Source organism: Cebus imitator, unplaced genomic scaffold (genome assembly GCF_001604975.1).
Source record: "Cebus imitator isolate Cc_AM_T3 unplaced genomic scaffold, Cebus_imitator-1.0 Scaffold14, whole genome shotgun sequence".
NCBI lineage: Eukaryota > Metazoa > Chordata > Mammalia > Primates > Cebidae > Cebus > Cebus imitator.
The window spans coordinates 9,611,303-9,631,997 of NW_016107329.1; the positions used below are offsets into that span (position 1 = coordinate 9,611,303).

The 20,695-nt window shown below is 49.0% G+C and overlaps 1 protein-coding gene across 1 annotated transcript; it reads left to right on the forward strand.

Annotated features, from left to right (window-relative positions):
• The first annotated feature begins 2,369 nt into the window (after positions 1 to 2,369).
• TEX29 (testis expressed 29) lies at positions 2,370 to 17,178 on the forward strand. Its single transcript, XM_037729413.1, is given in 6 exon segments — positions 2,370 to 2,503; positions 14,213 to 14,267; positions 14,270 to 14,368; positions 14,584 to 14,653; positions 15,813 to 15,991; positions 17,015 to 17,178. Coding segments are annotated over 6 exon segments (537 nt in total). The 5' UTR covers positions 2,370 to 2,410; the 3' UTR covers positions 17,056 to 17,178.
• Positions 17,179 to 20,695: the final 3,517 nt, after the last annotated feature.

Genomic DNA, 20,695 nt, shown 5'->3' on the forward strand with positions numbered 1-20,695 from the left:
GAGGCTAGGAATGGAAATGTTTGAGAGACTTTTCGGGGTCCAATGGATTTAAAAAATGCATGGCAGCGTCATGGAGGTTCGGGAGGAGGACGGTGGTTGTGGAGGAGGAAAATGGGATGGGGGAAGAGGAGGGAGGACTGGCTGGATCCCGCGGCTGGGTGGTCAGATGCGGTGGGACTGAGTTTTTAAAACGAGGCAGGAAAGCAACTACTATTTTAAAATAGTAAAACCTTCAAAAGGAGAAATAAGGCATGAATGTTTGTGTAGTGATGTCGAAGAGAATCACTTTATGAATGAAAATGATGCTTGGTTCAGTGGTGTATTTCCTGCCCAGGCTCTTTGCTGAAATTAAACATCCGCTGTCACTGGAGCAAGTCTCTGGAAACCTTTGTTCTCTTGGCTCTGTGAGCAGCTGCCTCTGCGCCACTGGGGCTTCTCTCGCATCTGGGGATGGTGGGAAGGGCGCCTGGCACCACGGACAGAGCAGGACTCGGAAGCCAGAGGTCACTGTGGGTCCCAGCCCTGCTGTGTCCAAGCTTGTGGGATCCTGAGTTTCATCTGAATCTTCCCAGATGGGTGGAAGAGCCTGCAGTCATCAAGAGCTGGGCACAGGGGGGCATCTGATGGGGTGAAGGCACCTGCGGGCATCACGAGCCGGGTGCTGGTGGGTGTCTGATAGGGTGGAGGAGCCTGCAGTATCCTGAGCCGGGCGCTGACGGGTGTCTGATGGGGTGGAGGCGCCTGCAGTATCCTGAGCCGGGCGCAGGCGGGTGTCTGATGGGGTGGAGGCATCTGCAGTATCCTGAGCCGGGCGCAGGCGGGTGTCTGATGGGGCGGAGGCGCCTGCAGGCCTCATGAGCCGGGCGCAGGCAGGTGTCTGATGGGGTGGAGGCGCCTGCGGGCCTCACGAGACGGGCGCAGGCGTGTGTCTGATGGGGCGGAGGCGCCTGCGGGCCTCACGAGCCGGGTGCTGGCGGGTGTTTGCTGTGCGGCTGCTGTCATCATCCGCATTGGAAAGTGGAGGCAGTGGTGGACTCTGAATTCTCCGGGAGCTGCCTGTAGGTAGTGTCTGTGAAATTGTGACACTGTGTCCACCCTAGGATTGCACTCCAGGATGCCTGGACGCCCTGGGAGCAAAGCCCTCCTCGTCACCTGCTGTAGACACATGGGCTGCTGCGTGCAGCATGGGGGACTGTCTGTCCAGCCACAGCTTGTGACTGGCCACCATCGCAGGCCCCTCTGAGCCTGGCTGTGCAGGACCTGTCTGCTGCTGTGGGGCTTCTTCCCGGCTCTCCCAGCCGCTCCCCACGTGGGAGGTCAGCTCAAGCCACACATAGCCACCCCGTGCAGCTGAGGGAGGAGAGGGTGGCAGCAGCGGTGACTTCAGCCTGCCTGGGCACTCTGCTGTGGCAGGTAGGGCATCGCCTCTGCAAGGCTCCTGGGCACAGGATGCATCTGACAGAGGGTGAGGCTGCAGCTGTGGCATTTGCAAACCTGAAATGGGGGTGTCTGGGGAAGGGGATTAGGAATGGCAGGTTCCACGGGCAACCCTTTAATACGAAAGATGAAATCAACCCTAAGGAACACAAATGGGGTTCCTCAAGGGCCAGAAGGCCAGGCAGCTCCCCTCCCGGCCCCTGGCCCCACGGAACAACTTACAGAGGGGCTGGGGAGGACCTCCAGCGGCTTGGACTGTCCTCTCTGTGGTTCGCCCAGCAAAGGCCTCTTTGGCACCCTGGGCCCTCACCTGCAGGAATCTCCTGCAGCAGCCAGCCCAGTCCCCCGGTGGCTCGTGCCCAGTGGAGGGAGCCACATCCCTCGGGCCTGAGCAGGTGTGAGGCTGCCAAAGTCCACGGCAGGGCTGCCTGCCAGGAGCTGCCCCGCTCGCTTCCTCCGGCCTCCCGCCGCCTGCCGCCCACTCATGGTCTTCCCTTCCTCTCCCTTCTGGTCAAAGCTGGCATCAAACTTTCTGTCCTTTTGATGCAAGTTTTAAAATTCTGAAATAATCCTCAGCCCATGCTGCTAATTCTAACTCCTGTATGCTGAAGTGTGAATTAATCACACATTCCCTCCCAAACTCCCAAGTCCCCATTGTGTGAGCCTGTTGCCTTCTGTGGGCTCTGTTGCCGCTGTGCAGAGATGTATTGTCTCCTAATCATTAGCGGGCCCTGCATTATTCTGTGTAATTGACTTGACATTATTTTGCTCCGAAATTTAATTCACTCCGGGTCTTAGTTTCAAATAAAGATTTGCATGATGCATAATTTAGAAAACAACAAAACCACAACACAAGCCTGCAGCGGCTCCCCCCACCGGTTCCCAGGTTCTTCAGCGGAGATCGGAGCGGCTTTGTTTTCGGGGGTGACGCTTGTGTGTGTCTGTGCTTTTGCAGTGTGTGACATTCCTCTGTATGACATTTGTGACTACAACGTCTCCAGGGACCGATGCAAGGAGCTTGGGTGCTGCTTCTACAAAGGCGTCTGCTACGAGAAAGTGGTTCCCAGTGAGTAGCTGCCCCGGCCACCTCAAGGCAGAAGCTGAGGTAGCCAGTGTCCACGCTGACCGCCGCCTGCCCGTCTCCCTTTCCCAGGGTCTCTGCTGGAAACGCCTTTGTGTTGCTCTCTGGCCACACTCTCCTCTCTGTGCTAGGGGGGCGGTAGACTCTGAGTGGGGCTTGACCTGGAGGGCCTGTGAGTGTGATTTAAGCTACCAGAGGGGTTGCATTCCCACACGGGCTGGCCAGGGCATGCATGGGGACTGATAGCGGAATCTGATTCCTCCAGATTCAGTGAGGAATCTGGCCGTTCTGGGTGGTTGCAAAGTTGGATTTGAGGAAACAGCGCTGCAGAAACCTGTGGTACAGGCAGGGCCCAGGCCAGTGGCCGGCTGTGCGGTGAGCCCATCAGGTGGAGCGGACCTTGTCCACTACTGGCGCCGTGAGGACAGCAGAGCCGCTTGGTCCTGACTGGGGACATGTGTGCTGCTTCAGTGTTGCACTAGAAGCCAGAGCAGACATGAGGATCTGCCGGCAGCCCCTCCAGCCCCTCAAGCAGCGCGAGGGTGAAGTGAGGACAATGGGCGCCGGTGGGTGGCATGCGGGGGCTGGAGGTGTTGCCACTCCCCATCCCCATGAAGGCTTCCGGAGGGAGGTGTGCCCCCATTCAGAGCCCACGTCTAGGTGTCAAATGTATTCAAAGGGAAGGGGGAGGAAGCACGCATGAAGGGCATTGGGTTCCCACCTCCTGCGAGGCACTGGCCTTCTGTGTGGTGGAGATCTTCGAATTTCCAAGCCCTCATCATGCACCATGGGAGGCTTCATGCGTTTCCTTGTCTCGTGAGGGCCCTTCTGGAAATGAGGGTGAAGGGGCTTTTTGCACTGTGGGGGGAGGGGGACAGGAGCACGGCAGCCCTCAGGAGGGAACGGTTCGGCCCTTACGGGTAGAGGCGCTGGATGGCGATGCCCTCTCACAGCTCCAGGCTTCCTTACAGCTGACTTCCAAACCCTCCCTGTCCCCCTTCTCTACCCTCAGCTCCCCAAAGTGAGGAGCGGCGCCCTGGCTTTGTGCCCCTCAGGGCCGTTTCTTCTTCCTCCTTTACTTCTTTCTCCTGCATTTCCTACTAGACTCAGCCCTCAGAGACCAGGCGCCAGGTCTTCGTTCCCTGCACCTAGTAGGGCTTAGAAAGTCAGACAGTGACTGATGGGAAAGAGCGACTGGTGGAAATTACTGAGTCGTGGCCTGCTGGTGTGACCAGTGTGAGCTCAGCCGCTCACCGCTTGCAAAGCCAGTAACAAGTGGAGGGAAAGTGACTTTATTTCCAAAGCGAGTGGCAGGGAGGTGCTGACTTGTGCTTCCAACTGCAGGCTGGGGAGAGAGGCTTCAAACCAGGAACTCAGCATGGGAGGCACGTGGGAGGGTTCTGCTGTGAAGTCTGAGGGTCTCTTCCTGGAGGGTGTCGCAAGCCACAGCCCACCCACTCTGAGGGCTGAGGCTCTTGTTCCGGTGGCTGTCTCTAGTTGTGGCCCGCCTGCACTGTGGGCTGGCGCCATCTCTGTGGCTGGTCGCAGACTCACCGCCTCCAGGTGACCTCTGGTATTGTGCAGCTCGGTCTCCATGCTTGGTCTATCTCAGGATGAGCCCCTAGAGCTTCTAAGTAAGCCCATGTTTAAATGCCAGCACACAGATAAATGTGCACGGGCTAGGGGGTGTGTGTTGCAAAGAAAGTACATTTCAAGGCTATATATGTATATATTTTTTCTTTTCTTTTTTGAGGCAGAGTCTTGCTCTGTCGCCAGACTAGTGCAGTGGTGCAATCTCAGCTCACTGCAACCTCTGCCGCCCTGGTTCAAGTGATTCCCCTGCCCCAGCCTCCCGAGTAGCTGGGACTACAGGCATGCGCCACCACACCCAGCTTTTTGTATTTTTTTGGTAGAGATGGGGCTTCACCATGTTGGCCACGATGGTCTCGATCTCTTGACCTCATGATCCACCCTCCTGAGCCTTCCAAAGTGCTGGGATTACAGGCGTGAGCCTCTGCGCCAGGCCTCCAAGGCTATATTTTAAGACTAAGGAGAACAAAAGTTTTCTGCAGTAAGCTTTCTGCATCGTGAGACTAGCAGAGGAGAGGAAAAAGAAAAACAAGTTTTAAATGCATTTTCAGGCTAGACTGCTTGATTACGTGGGGACTGTCCAGTCCTGTGGATGTAAAGCCCTAAGCCAGCTCCTGTGAGATTACAGGGATATTCCGGGCACAATAACAGTCAAGAAACAAAGCACTGATGGGATTCTGGCTTGCTGCAGTTAGGGCGTCTGTCCTGCTTAGTGTGAAGATTTGGCACCTCATCAAAAAAGATGAATTTTGGCTTCTCAGAGGCAAACGAGAGGTCACGATGGATACCACCAATAGTTGGGAAGTTTTCTGATGACAACGGCCCCTGCAGATTCTGGCTGTAGAGACTCGGGATCAGACTCCTTGCTGCCCCAGCCTCCGCTTCCAGGGACCCCTGGGATTCCCAGGGTCGCATGCCTTCCTCTGATTACAGATGAAGTCAGTTGGAAGTGGCTTCAGTTATTATTTTTATCAAGATACTATACCATAAAATTCACCCTTTTAAAGTATACAATTCAGTGGCTTTTAATATATTCACATTGCACAGTCTTCACCACTGATTCCAGAACATTTGCGCCACCCCAGAAAGAATTCTCACGCCCATTAGCAGTCATGTCCTATCCTTCCCTCGCTCTGGCCCCTGGCAGCCACTAACCTCTCTATGGATTTCCTTGTTATCGACTTTTCACGTGAATGGAACCACATGACTTGTGGTTCTTTCACTTACATAGTTCTCAAGGCTTGTCCATGTTGTAGCAGCTGTCCGTACTTGATTTCTCTTTACCGTTGAATAACTTTCTCTGCATAGTGTACCACATTTTGTTTAGCCACCTGTCAGTTTATAGACATTTGGGTTGTTTCCACTTTTTGGCTGATAGGAATGATGCTGCTCTGAACATTTGTATATACGTTTTCATGCAAACATGTTTGTGCTTCTCTTGGGTATATTCCTAGGAATGGAATTGCTGGATCATATATTGACTCTATGCTTAAACTTTTAAGGAAATTCCCAACTGTTTTGCAGGGTGGCTATACCGTTTGACAGTCCCCCAGCAACGTATGAGAGTTCCAATTTCTCCACATCCTCACCAACACTTGTTGTCCTTTTATTTATGGCCATTGTGTTGGGTGTGCAGTTGTATCTCATTGTGGTTTTGATTTGTATTATTCTAATGAATAAGGTTCACCACTATTGCTTTTTTTTCCTTTTTTTTTTTTGCTATTTGGATATCTTCTGGATGAAAAGTGTATTCAAGTCATTTGCCTGATTTTAAATTGGGTTAATTGTCTTTTTGTTATGGAGTCGTATGAGCTCATTGTATATTCTGGATATTAAGCTCTTATTAGAGATATGACTTACAAATACCTTCTATTCTCTTACATGTCTTTTCTTCTTTTTTGATAGTGTCCTTTGAAGCACTAATATTTTTAATTTTTATGGTGTCCATTTTATCAAATTTTCCTTTGGTTGCATGTGCATTGGTGTCACATCTAAGAAACCATTGCCTAATCCAAGGTTGCAAAGATTTATACCTGTAATATCTTCTAAAAGTTTTATAGTTATAACTCTTACATTTAGGTCTTTTGATCCTTTTTGAGTTAACCTTTGTGTCTGGTGCAAGGAAGGTTTCCAACTTCGTTATTTTGTGTGTGAATATCCAGTTGTCCCAACATCATTTGTTGGAAAGATTCTTCTTTTCCCATTAAATTGATACGCTTGTAGAGAATCATTTGTCCATAAAAGGGAGAGTTTATTTCTAGATTCTCAATTCTATTCTGTTCACCTATATGTCTAACCTTAGCCAGTACCACAGTTTTGATTAATGTAGCTTTGCAGTGAATTTTGAAATCAGGATGTTTGAGTGCTTCACATTCGTTCTTCTTTTTCAAGATTATTTTGGCTATTATGAGTTCCTTACATTTCCATATCAAATTTAGCTTGTCAATTTCTGCAAAAAAAAAAAAAGAGGTCTTTTGGCCATTTGATTGGGGTTGTGTTGAATCTGTGTACAGTTTGGGGAGTACTGACATCTTAACACATAGTAAGTGTTCTGGTCCATGGACAGGAGATGTCTTTCCATTTATTTAGTCTTTAATTTTTTTCAATGTTTTATAGTTTTCAGTGTACTTGAGCTTTTTAAATTAAATTTATTCCAAAGTATTTTGCCCTTTTTAATGTTATTATAAATGGAATTGTTTTCTTAACTTCATTTTCAAATTGTCTATTGCTAGCATCTAGAAATATAATTGATTTTTATATGCTGATTTTGCATCAGGCAACCTTGTTGAACTTGCTCATTTTATTAGTTTTATAGTTTATTCCTTAGGATTCTTTTTGCATACAAGATCATGGCATCTGAAAATATAGTTTTACTACTTTCTTCCTAATATGGATAGCTTTTAGCTCATTTTCTTGCCTAGTTTCTGACTAAAACCTCCAGTTCAATGATGAAAAGAATTAGAAAGAGCAGAAGCCTTATCTTGTTCCTGATCTTAAGGAGAAGCTGTCAGTGTTTCACCACTAAGTACAGTGTTAACTGTGGGTTTTCCTAGATGCCACGTATCTATTAATAGTAAATGTAAGAAACAACTTGGAAACACATGAGTTGAGAAAACTCCCTTCTCTTCCTGCTTTGTTGAGTGTTTTTACTGTGAAAGGGTGTTGGATTTTATCAGATTACTTTTCTGCATCTATTGAGCACCTTAATGGTGCTCTTTGTTACTTCATGTGGATTTGACTTACTGTCTACTCTTCTTTCATTTAATCCTAGAGGACTCCTTTTGGTATTTCTTATAAAGAAGCTCTGCCAGTGATGAATATTCTGACTTAGTTTACCTAGGATGTCTAAATTTGCCCTTCATTTTTGAAGCATAGAGTTGCTGTATATAAAATTGCTAGTTGACAGTCTTTCTGTCAGCTCTTTGAATGTTTTATGTCATTGCCTTCTGGCCTCCCATGGTTTCTGATGAGAAACTTCTGTCAATCTTAAGACTCCTTTGTGTATAATATGTCACTTCTCTCATGCTGCTTTCAAGATTCTCTCTTTGTCTTTTGAAGTTTGCCAAGTGTCTGGGTGTGGATCTCTCTGAGTTTATCCTACTCAGAGTTCACTGAGCTTCTTGGATGTGTAGATTAATGTTAACCAAACTTAGGAATTTTTTTACCATTATTTCTTTGAATATTCTTTCTGTTCTTTTATCTGTCTTCTCTCCCTCTGGACTTTCACTATGTGCATTTGGTAGACTTTATGGTATCCCACAGACCTCTAAGGCGCTATTAATTTTTCTTGATTATATTTTCTTTCTGTTACTTAAACTGGGTAATCTCATTGACCTGTCTTCAAGTTTACTGATTCTTTTGCCTGCTTAAATTTGCTGTTGAGCATCTCTAGTGAATTTTTCATTTCTGTTACTGTACTTTCAACTCCAGAATTTCTTTTTAGTTTTTTCTTAATGATGTCTATATTTCTGTTGACATTTTCGATTTGATGAATGTATTAGTCATTTTTTTACACTGCTATAAAGAACTACCCAAGACCAGGTAATTTATAAAGGAAAGAGGTTTATTTGACTCAGAGTCCTGCATGGCTGAGGAGGCCTCAGGAAATTTACAATCATGGCAGAAGGTGAAGGGGGGAAGCAAGGCATGTCTTACATGGCAGCAAGGTTGTGGAGAGGGAAGTGCCAAACACTTTAAACCACTGGATCTCATGAGAACTCCCTCACTATCATGAGAACATGATGGAGTAAACTGCCCTCATGAGCCAATCATCTCCCACCAGGTCCCTCCCTTGACATGTGTGGATTTCAATTCAACATGAGATTTGGGTGGGTCAAAGAGCAAACCATATCAATGAAATATTATTCTTATACTTTTATTTAGGCTTTTAGACATGATTTCTTTTAGTTCTTTGAATATGCTTATAGTGGTTGATTTAAAGTCTTTGTCAAGTAAGTCCAATGTCTGTGCTTCCTCAGTGATGATTTCTAGTAATGGCATTTTTTTATGTGTATGGCCATACATCTTCATTTCTTTGTATGTTTAACATTTTTCTTTCTTGAAAATTGGACATTTTAGGTAAGATAATATAGCAACTCTGAGAATCAGGTTCTTTCACCTCCCCAGGTTTTATTGTTGCTGCTGTTTGTTGTGGTTGATGACTTTCCTAAACTAATTCAGTATATCTTTATTCTTTGTGATGTGCGACCACTAAAAACTCATCTTGGGTAGTTACTAGCTAGCTAATGACTAGACAAAAATCTTTTTAGAAGCCTGGAAACATAAGCCTCTCAGACTTTGCAGAGGGGTTCTGTGTACCTGCTGAGCCACACTTTCCACAAAGTCAGAATATTTCTAGCTCTGCCTTAGCCTTCACTTCCTGCTTATGCAGATCCTCAAGTCAGCCAGAGGTGAAGTCCCAAGGCCATAGTAGGTCTTGCCTTGAAAAGCCCACAGCACTGGACATGTCCATGCCCTGTAGATTGTCAGGAATGTGTCAGAGCTTTTCAAAGCTCTCTATGCACATCTTATTTCCCAGATTTTTTATGATAAGCTTTTTGGTTAGCCTTTTGCTTTTCCCCAACGGTATTCACCACTTTAGCCAGTGAAACAATTTTCAATTGCTTCTGATTGTTTCTAACAGACGCCTAGAGAAAAAGCTGTTCTCACTAAATGAGTTCAGTTCATATAAAGATGATATTCCAAGGAAGCACCAGATAGATCAAGTAATGACAATTCTCTGGGCATGGGGCTTTGAAGGAGCTTCCACTCCCACAGTGGCTGCCAGGCTGCTGGCTTTACCATGATTTTAGGCTGTTGATTTTCAAGCTACATGGAGGGTGGGCAGGAGAGATGGGAGCCAGCCTAGATAAAAGGTCCAAGCTTGCTCTTTTATTGAGATTCAGTTGTTTGCCTCAAATAAACAGATTTCTGCAAGATTTTGGTTAATTTATGGATTTCTAGAAAACTTTCCTCTGATGATTTTGCTAGTATTCTCATTGCTTTATGGAGGAAGAAATTGGCAGGGCAGGGGGGGCTTCACTCTGCCATTTTTGCTGATATCACCCTGAAAGTTAATTGTGGGCTTTGCTGAAGCCCTAGCCCAGTATATAATCGTTAGTGAGAGTTACAACAAGATGTAGTGCTTTTTCCCAAAGGAGTCCATTCTCCTTCACCTGTCTCACCTATCTCATCCTACAACCCATGCCCTTTAGCCAGAATCTTACTTGAGAGATGATTTTGGGTTCCAGGCCTTCCAGTGTTGAACGACCTCTCACATGGCTTCATTCCAGCAGCTCGTCCTCTGGGGCATGTGCCAGTGCTCCTGAAACTGAGCTCATGGCAGTGGGTACAGACTTGGCCATGGTTTGCTGCATTGGCACTTGTCATCATTTTGTTTTTGTTTTGTGGAATGGGGGTTTGCTGCTCACATTTCACATGCAGAGAGCAGCAGATGCTCACAGTCACGCTCAATTCATTTCCATCATGGAGTTGGACTTCTTACAGAACTCCAGTTTCCAAAGCACTTATACAACTTAATTTTTCTGAGAAGTTTACCATTTAAGGCTCCTAAAAGCAGCAAACATCAGCATCTAAAAGGTATTTAAGTTTATTCTTTCAATCTTCTCCATATAATGAGTAATGATTCCAATTTCCTTACATCCCAGTGAAACAGAGATCCAACCATGTAAAGTGGTGTAAATGCGTCATTCCAGGAAGATCACAGCTAGGAAGGGAACTCACATCCAAGCTGCTACTGCTGCTGCTTTTGCCACCTCTCCTATCCCCTGAGCACCTTCTTATCAGAGTACCATGCAGAGTGCTGTGCAGGCGCTGCCCATTTGTAAGTGTTGGTATGTATGTCAAACATGGCTTAAGTTAGAACAATCGCTGCATGCCTGTCATTCATTTTGAAAGTGAGCCTTATTCTCTATAGCAGCTTCATGACTGGTGTTAGAAGGAACCCAGAAGAGAATACAACCTCTCAAGAATAGTTTTGACTTGGAGAGGGCTCACTGTTTTGCAAGAGGGTATATCATTTTTGCATAGAAGCAACCATTAGCTCTTTCCATCATTCCAACTTTAATAGCTGGGTTGCATGGCTGTGCTTTTCTTGACTGCTGACTTCTTCCAGGCCTGTGGGGTCTGCAGGAAGAGCCTGGGCAGTGGGTCCTGCCTTGGGGCTCTCACTGTGCCCCCACGTTACTTTTCATTTCTTTGACATCTTTCTCATTCAAAGTGACGAACAAACCTTTGTGCTGTGCAGGTTGTAGTATTCAGTGACAGGGTAGCGTGAGCTCTTTGTGCACATAATTCCATGTTATGAAAACCTTTCACCAACATCTTAAATTGGCTGCTTTGAAGTGCACATTGTGTTATGGCATAATCTGTATTATTAAGAATATGAATTGGGGAATTAGCATTAGATCTTTCAGAAAGAATTGGGAATTCAAAGAGAAAGACTTGCCTTCATTCTTCAGTCTTGATTTAGGGTATGTTATTTAACATGTCATTTCTTCTAAGTATCTGACTTCAGTTTCTTCATGGGACTTGCTGAGATGATTTCAAAACTTTTGTTTAACTATATTTGGGGAAAATTTACCGAGCTATTTCTTAAAGAAAATTATCCTTTCTTCAATTGCTGCTATTTCTGAAAGATCAACCAGAGTTTGTGGTTTATGATAAGCCATAGATATGTTCTGTGTTGCTAGACAGACATGTACAGAAAGCATCATTGGGGTTGAGTCTCCGTCTTTAGGAGCTTGGCATCAAGGACAAAGAACATGAGCACATATGAAGATGTGAGGAGACATTCTGACAGTAGAATGGGAAGATGCTGACTATGTATGTTTGTGTGGCTTTCTCTTTTTTTTTTTTTTTTTTTGTTTGAGATGGAGTTTCCTCTGTCACCCAGGCTAGAGTGCAGTGACATAATCTTGGCTAATTACAGCCTCTGCTTCCCGGGTTCAAGTGATTCTCCTGCCTCAGCCTCATGAGTAGCTGGGATTACAGGCGCATGCCGCCATGCCCAGGCAATTTTTGTATTTTTAGTAGAGGCGGAGTTTCACTATTTTGGCCAGGCTGGTCTCGAACTTCTGACCTCAGGTGATCCACCGGCTCCAGCCTCCCAAAGTGCTGGAATTACAGATGTGAGCCACTGCACCTGGCACCTATGTGTGTCTCTCACTCATATCATTTTGAATAAATTCCATGAGCTAAGACACAAAGTCATACTAAGAAATAAAGCATTTCCTGGAGTTCAAGAATTTCAGGGTTACCTTCTTGACTCACAGAAGCTTTTTTTTTTTGAGACAGAGTCTCACTCTGTCGCCAGGCACCAGGCGGGAGTGCAGTGGCACAATCTTGGCTCACTGCAACCCCCACCTCCCTGGTTCAAGCAATTCTCCTTCCTCAGCCTCCGGAGTAGCTGGGACTACAGGCGCGCGCCACCACGCCCAGCTAATTTTTGTATTTTTAGTAGAGATGGAGTTTCACTATGTTGGCCAGGATGGTCTCGATCTCTTGACCTCATGATCTGCCCGCCTCGGCTTCCCAAAGTGCTGGGATTATTGGCATGAGCCACCGTGCCCGGCCGGACTCATGGAAGCTCTTAATTCACCCTATCGCTTCGTTCGTGCATTTCAATTCAATAGATTGTTCAACAGCATTTAAGTGCAGGCTCTCTGGGCAAGCTCTCTGCTACCTCTCAGATTCATCTTCTATTGCTGTGTGACAAATTACCCCAAAACTTAGTGGCTTAAAGCAACTTAGAGGCTTTGCTGGGTGGATTGGGCTTAGGTGTCTTATGAGATTGCAGTCAAGATGCTGAGCGAGGTTGCAGTCACCTGAAGGCTTGGCGTTCCAGATGTTGCTGAGAAGTTGATGCCAGATGTTATAGGAGGCCTCTTCTCCTCACCATAAGGGCTTCAGTCTTTCCCAGAGCAAGTGGCCCAAGAGAGAACAGGGGAGAAGCTGCAATGTCTTTTTCATGTGGCCTTGGGTGTTGTTAGACTCTGGGGTCTCCTTTGGCTCCAAGGATCAGCGCTGTTCAGTGTGGCAACATCTATCTAGGGTGTAAATCCTGGGAGGTGAAACTCAGGAGGCCATCCTGGAAGCTGGTTATGGTGGCCCTGGAGATTTGGAGGTGAGTCTGCCCCACCGTTACCCTCCTCAGGTAAGCAAGTTTCCACGGGACAGTCCTTGCTTAAAGAAATAAGCCAGCTGATTGGAAGAACCTTCGACAAGCAGTTTCCCAGTGTGCTCCTTGGTACACGCCTGTTACCCGAGAGCGCACGACCCCAAGCCTCGTTCCCTCCTTCAGCCTGTCCTCGAGGAAATCTCCCGGACTGCCCATTGTGTACTTCACCGTTCCTTGCGAGGTCACCTCGGCAGGAGAAAAATCGAGGCTCTGGGTTACCCCCATGAGCTGGCTTTAACCCTCTCTCATTTCTGACTTCCATCCCCATGGAAAGAATCCTGGGTACCTCATCCATTGCTGGAGGCCCTGTGATTAGTCCGGGGAGCACAGATCCCGCCGGAAGCTGGCTTGTGTGCCCGGGTGGCCGCTTTCTCTGCACCTGCAGCCTCGCTTCTGCGGTGGTTGTATACACCCAACGCATATGTTGAAGTTCAGATCCCTGGTACCTGTGACTGCGACCTGATTTAGAAAAAGGGTCTTTGTGGTTGTAATTAGGTAAAATGAGATCACAATGGAGTAGCGTGAGCCCTCCAACCAAAATGACTGGTGCCTTTGTCAAACGAGAAGAGACACAGAGACAGAGGAACACAGAGGGAAGACAGACACGTGACAACGGCGGCAGAGACTGCTGTGACGCATCTGCAAACAGATTGCCCGGATTGCCAGCCACCCCAGAGCTAGGAAGAGGCCAGGGAGGACCCTTTCCAGGAGCCTTTGAGAAGAACACGGCGCTGCCGACACTGCGTTCCTGGACTTCTGGCCTCCAGAACTGTGAGACGATCAGTTTCTATTGTTCGAAGTCCCGCAGTACGTGGCACTTTCTTACAGCAGCCCTTGGAACCCCACGCGCCATCCAGGGAAATCACATCTGATTACTGTGTCTATGTGACCTGCCACGTACTTAAGAACTTTACTTGAATTCATTAAAAAATTCCTTACATCAATTGCATGGAGGAAACACAGCAGAACAAACGCTAGGCGAGGATGTTATTTGACCAAGGACTCCGGGAGGAGTGATGCTCATGAATAAGTGTCAGGACTTGAGGAGGTCCAGTCCTGAACCAATGAGCTGGCAGAGATCCAGATGTCAGCGCTCAGTGCTGGGCAGTGCTGCGCCCCGCAGGCCTCTTGCACAGACAGGGCCCTGTCTCTGAGCAGTGGGTAGTCCCCAGGAGGAGGCTCAGGGGGCTGAGTAGTTCCTCCTCCCCATCAAGCCCCCCTGGGAGAGGCTGGGAGTGCACTTACCTGGGCTGCCCCTCAGGGCCACCTGGGAGGCTCTGACTTCTGCTGAGAGTGGGTTGGAGAAGGCACGAGAAACTTGGGGACTGCAGGAGCCCCTTTTAATACAGAGAAGCCCAGTCAAGACCATCTGTCTATGATCCAGTCAGGATTTTCCTTGTATTCAGCGTAGGGGAGGAATTGGCCTGGGCATTGAGGAGCCATGGAGCTGGGGGAGCTGGGGGCACAGCAGGAACAGAGGAGCCAGCGCCATCTCTCCACGCACCCCCGGGGATCAGGGCGGTCACAAGGTATCCTTAGGGTGGTGCCGACCACCACCCCGAGCTACCTCTCACAGGGAGCCCTTGTCTACCGGTGGGGGCCTTTGGAGATGTCCAGGGGGCTGAGTCTCCTGGAGGCTCTGGGGAGGGTGGGTGAGGAGGGCTGACCATAGGCAGCAGCCACGGGAGGGCCGCACCCGACTCAGGGATGAGGGCCGGCTTTTCTTCTCCTTCCTTTTCTATTTACTTAGATCTAAATGAACCCATCCATTTTTCAGTTTACGGGCAAGTGTTCTCCGCCTTGATTGTGATCATCGCCGCTGCCTTCATCGTCACCATCATCTACAGGTCAGTCCCTTTGTTCTTTCACTGTGAGGGTGGGGAGGAGGGAACTCACCTCTCCCAGCCGCAGCCTCCTGGCTGCCTGGGCCCCTTCGGGCTTGGTGCTGCTGGGGTGACTGGGAGCAGCGCTCCGTGAGCCTGGGGAAGGTTGCTGGGCAGGCAGGGAGGGCCCCACCGATTTTCCCAGAGAGCTTGTTGATGAAAATCATAACCCACATTTAGTGAGCTCTGTTCAGCCTGTTCAGCCCTCACAGCCACTGATGGCATAAGTGCCATTGCTGTCCCTGGACCGGGATGATGGATGCAGCATTGAGGGGCCCCCAAGGCGGATGCATGGGGCAGTGAGGCTCTAACCAAGGCCCCCATTTGTCGCAGAGCCCCTGAAGCCAGGGCTGCCTGCGCCTCTTGGCCTTGGCCTCTGTCCTTGCTGCAGGGTGTCAGGGTTTGGAGTTGCCTCAGAGATGAGTCTACTTTCTCTCATTTTAATGGTGAGGAAATGCAGACCTGGGGAAGCAAGGCAGCCCGTGGCTGTCCCCAGGGCAGGACTGGAATCCAGCATCTCACTCCCCGGCCAGGCACCTTCGCCACGAGCCCACTCTGTGACTTGCATGCAAGCCCCTGAGTATTTGAGTCCCTTTGTCCAGGAACGAGTAAAGCCGTTTTCCTGCCATGAGTGGTGCTATGTGCCATCCTATGTGTGTTCATCATGAAGATGAAGCCTCGGTAACCTGCAGTGCAGCGCACACCCCCAGCCCCCGCCCGGAGCTGTCTTTGGGAGTCTAGCTGCCTCATACAGTCATCTGTTTGGAGCCTGCATAAGAAACTAATATAAGCCGGGATGTGGTGGCTCCTGCTTAGAATCTGCCGGCACTTTGGGAGGCTGAGGTGGGAGGATCGCTTGAGCCCAGGAGGTGGTGGCTGCAGTGAGCTGTTTGTGCCACTGCACTCCAGCCTGGGTGACAGGGCATGACCGTCTCCAAAAAAAAAAAAAAAGAGAGAAATAGACGAAAATGAGAACTATCACATCAAAGCATTTACCTTAAAAAATAGGTATGCATGATCATGAACCAGTGTTTTCAGAGGGATGGGCGGGTGGGCGGGTAGGGGGACTAGGGGGTTTCCCCTCTTAACTTCTCTGACTGTGATAAAACCCTCCTCCCACCAGAGTTGTTCAGGAGATCAGGAGAGAAAGGGCCATCCTAACGGACGCCAAGCTGTCACAGAAGTCCAGTGAAAAGGCAGAGATGGCCTCCTCCAGCAGCAAGCCAGGGCTGACGCCTCTGGGTGCTGGGCCCTCACTTGGTGAGGGTGACAAGGTGAAAAGTGAGGAGGCCGAGGATGATGGTGAGAAGCTTCTGGAATGATCCTCAGCTTGGGGTCAAGGGCACGGCTCTATTCCCTCAGGAGACCTTCCCCTGAAAGGCGCTCAGCATCTGCCCTGGCCGTTCAGTCTCAGCGATCAGTGTTGTAGCTTGTGCAAAATTCTAATTTACCCGACTCTGGAGGCTCAGGTTTGCAGGGTGGGCGTGGCTGTCCGAGAGTTTCCCTCTCTGAGTGTTGTCCTCCCGTTTCCCGTCCTCTTCTGTCCCCCGGTCATTTCACCCTCTGGCGGGGCCCTCAGTGTTAGTGGGGAGGCTCCCGGGGAGGGGGAGAGGCCCAGCAGAGCCTGCGCATTTGATTGAGTGACTTCCTGCGGGAGGCTGCAGGGCCGCCACGGCTACTCTCTGTGGCAGCCTGACCACGCGGTGGTCATGGTTGGAGAGGTGGACGATCACTCTATGCCTGCCTCGGTTTCCAGGAAGGAAAGTTGTTCATATGTTGGTGTATCCGCTTCGAAGGCCCTTGGAGGTTGCTGCTTGCTTTTCCTAGATCAGCAACTTAGCAGATTAGGGAAAGAAACATCTCAAATGGTAAGCCTTATCTTCAGAGATGTTTGTACAGGAATGTGAATGGCCTGGCCTTTTCCATTGTTACCAAGTAGACTTGGTTTTACAGGGACCATCAGGAAAAGCAGGAGGCAGGGTAAGAGGTGACTCACACTTGATTTCGGATGTGGAATGCCTGGCCCTTAACTGCGGCTGTGTCTGTGGAATGAGGCTTTCCTGCAGGATGGATGTTGGCCTGGTGAAGGGAGCCTCCTGTGGAGTGTGACTGTGGGAGGAAGACTGTTTCACCGCCTCAGAAAGATGCTTCTCCCTGGAACGCACTGAGAAACACAGGGCAGCTATGGCCACCCCCCAAACTGGCTTTAGAGTCAATCATTGCCAATCGGATACCACGTAGATGTGTTCAAAGACCCTGATGAAATATTTTCGGGACTGCTGAATATTCCATTTGAAAAACAATTCTTCTTTTCCAAAAATCTAGTAACAGTGACAATAACAGAAGCCGAAGAAACTGAGGACTGACTGAAATACATGAAGATGTGAGGTTGGCAGAATTACCCAAAGGAAATGGCGCAGCATGTGGACTGTTAACTGTGTGATAGAATGACCACCCAATGAGAAAAAGATAAAGGTATTTTGAAAATTGCCTCTCGTCTGACACTGCCTATTCATTGCTATATTTTTATCTTAGGAGAGAGAAAGCCTTTGGGGTAGGAGAGTGGGAACCTGAACTTTTAGTTTTTAACGGTACCGCTTGTCACTAATATTGATGCCCCGGGGGCTCACAGCATGGGCACAGGGTGGTGTCGCTGAGGTCTCTGCACTTGCACCAAGAGCGGGCTGCCACACGGACGCAGGCAGCTCAAGTCTCCGGCGTTTGGCTTGGCTGGGACTTAGTCACGCTGCAAGGGAGGAACAGTGTCCACATATGGATCTGAGAGGCCCCAAAGCATTGGCTGCAGCTTCCTGAGAGCCCCTCATCCAAGGCAGAGTGTGCGCAGTCCCAGAGTGGCCGCCGGACACTCACAGGCCGGCCCAGGGCAGCCCACGGAGCTCGGAGGGTCCGTTTTTCCACCTTGGAAATGTGCATCTGCACAGCAGCTGTGGCCCTCATGTCCACGAGCTGCAGCTTTGAAAAAGAAGGATGATCAACAATCCAGATAGACCAGACGCATCCTGCTCCGAGGATTATTGAGGTGAGAGCTCAGTTTGCAGGAGCCCCGAGAAGCCCTGTGTTGGTTTTCTGGCTGGTGAACCCCGTCCGCTGCTGATGGGCTTGGCCCCGGGACTGCACCTGAGCTTGAACTTGGCTCGGGGTCTGCCCTGCTCTGGGGCTTCCTGCAGGGGGAAGTTACGGGCCTGTGTTAGCCCTTTTCTTCTATGGGCGCCTCGCCGGCCTTTGGCCTGTCGGGCTCTTGTACTGGTGTCGATCAGGCATCAGCACACTTTTTGTGAAGGGACAGTATTTCAGGCTTTACGTCCTGAAATACTGGCTCTCTGGTGTGATTTCCCTGGTGGGATGACCCCAACCTCCATTCTGGTAGAATCCGAGTTCTCGGATGTGGTCTTTGTTGAGTTGTCATAATTTCCCTTTGACTGGGACTATTTAGCAAGGACGTCCCAGGTTTCCCAGCGGGTTCCCTGGGTTCTAGGCAAACTTCTTGCACTTCCTCTGGTGAGTGTACAACTTCCCCTGCCCTGGCTCTTGGTTCAGAGGATGAAGAGTTGCAAATGGCCAGTGGAGGTCTCAGCTTCCAATCCTTAGAAGCAGGACCATGTTCTCTGGTAGAAGTGCTCCTCCCTTGGCCCCAGAGCCTCCTACTCACCACTGTTTTGGTGTCTGTCTCTCCTTAACACACCTAATACATAGACTGGCTGAAAACACCACCAATCATGCATGTACTCAAGATGATCAATTTGGCGGGGGGCTTGATGGGTAAACTTGCTTCTGTTCCACATGGTATCAGGTGGAGCATCCCACCTGGGGCCGGGCACCCACCTCTCATGCTGAAATGTGATACTTCCAAAAAGGCCCCTAACACAACTGTCCCCTTGGTGCTGGTTGTCAGCTGGGAGGTGGCAGCCAGGGCTTTGAGTTTTCTTCCATCTGGCCTCTCTATGTGGCCCTTTGGGCTTCTCACAGCACCACTGCTGGGTCTGGGAAAGAATATTCCAAGAGCAGCCATTCTGCAAACAAGAGGATGAACCCCAAAGGGCAAATACTAACCAAGTGCTGACACCATGTTTCCTAACGTTCCATCGGGCACGGCTGGTCATGGCCAAGCTCAGAGTCAGTTTGGGAGGTACAACCCAGAGACGTGAAGAAGCAGGCATGGTTTGTTGGCGTCACCAGATAGGCTACCGTAGCCATAAAACATGCCCCTTGGTTAGAGGTGACTTTGCTGGTGTCAGCAGAAGTACTGTGAGCAGGGAAGGCAAATACACACCTGGGACATTGTCTATGGCTGCAAAGATACAGTGTTGTCCCCTTCATGATGGAAGGGCCCAATGTACTCAACCTGTTAACAGGTGGTATCTGGCCCCCCTGAAAAATGGCGCCACATTGGTCTCTGGTGTTGGCAAAGGTAGGCGGTTGAGTGATTAGCCCTGGTCAGAGGAAGGTTGGGCCGCTGAGCCCATGCACAGCTTCCATCCCTGCTGCTGCGGCTGCTCTGTGCATGAGCCCTTTGAGCGAGCCTCAGGGTAACCGAGGAAGGGCTGGTTGACATTCACGGGATATCAGATTGTTCGTGTAATTTTTAAATGCTTCCCTGCAGTGGGTGTCTTGTGGTGGACATAGGTTCTGAGAGGTTCACACATGTGTTTCTCACTTTGACCCCTGATAGAGTTTGGATAATTGTCCTCAGCCAAATCTCATGTTGAAATGTGATGACCAGCATTGGAGGTGGGACCTGGTGGGAGGTGTGTGGATCATGGGGGCAGATCCCTCATGAGAAGCCTGAGCCATCCTCTTGGTGACAAGTGAGCTCTCTGAGCTCACACGAAATCTGGTCATTTAAAAATGTGGGGCACCTCCCCCCACACCCTCCCTCCTTCTCCCGCTTTCGTCATGTGATGCACCTGCTCCCCCTTCTCCTCCTGCCGTGATTGGAAGCTTCCTGAGGCCTCACCAGAAGCTGAGCAGATGCTGGTACCATGCCTGTGCAGCCTGCAGAACCGTGAGCCAACTGAACCTCTTTTCTTTATAATTCTTTGTAGCAGTGCAAGAACAGCCTAATACAACCCCCTTGACACCAACTTCCCAGTCTTATCCTCTCCAAGCCCATGGCCAGCTGGTCAACCCGTGATTCTGCACCCCAGGCCATGTCTTCTTCCACAGAAAGTGGATGGTGGATCATGCCACACACTTTGCTTACTGGGAGGGTCTCCCTTCGTCACTGGGTTTTGTGTGAAGCTGCAGCACAGGATCTGCCTACTTGCTGCAGGGCTGGAGTACTGTACAGGTCCACCCATGAACCTACACTTGAAAGAACTGGTTTCTGCCAGAGCCTAATAGCAAGCCAATAGCTGCTTTTGAAAAGGAGATTTTCCAACACAATAGGGGATCACCTAACTCAAACTTTCAGAGATTTGTGCAGTGATTCTCCTATTAGAACTTGCCAGATGAGTCCCTACAGTTTCTCAGTATGATTCAATTCAGACTCTTCTTGAGGTCTTAGGCCTCCAGAGCCACGCAGGACAATGCAGAAGATTGGCATTGTCCTGAATAAGGTGATTGTATAATTTATAACCCAAACCCTGACTTTTGAGAGTGAAAGAAGTGCTGTTGACAATTCTGCCAGAATAACAGGTGTACCTGGGCCTTGGCAATGAAGCAACTCATTAAAGAGATACTGCTATTGCTGCTATGTGAAGGCAGTTTCTCATTTTTCTTTATGAATGCACTGAAATAAAATATTTTTCAAATTGACAGCTGCTAACTGGTTGCATACCAGCTGATTTATTCTAGTAAAGGCAAATGTGTAACTACACCTGCCATCGTTACCAACACCTCACAAAATCTGCGTGACTTGCTGTTACTCTCCAAGACCCATGTGGCTGTTATATTTGTTAAATAGGTGAGATAAATGAAGATTGTGGCAGGAATTATCACTATATTAGTCCATTTTCACGCTGCTGTGAAGAACTACCCGAGACTGGG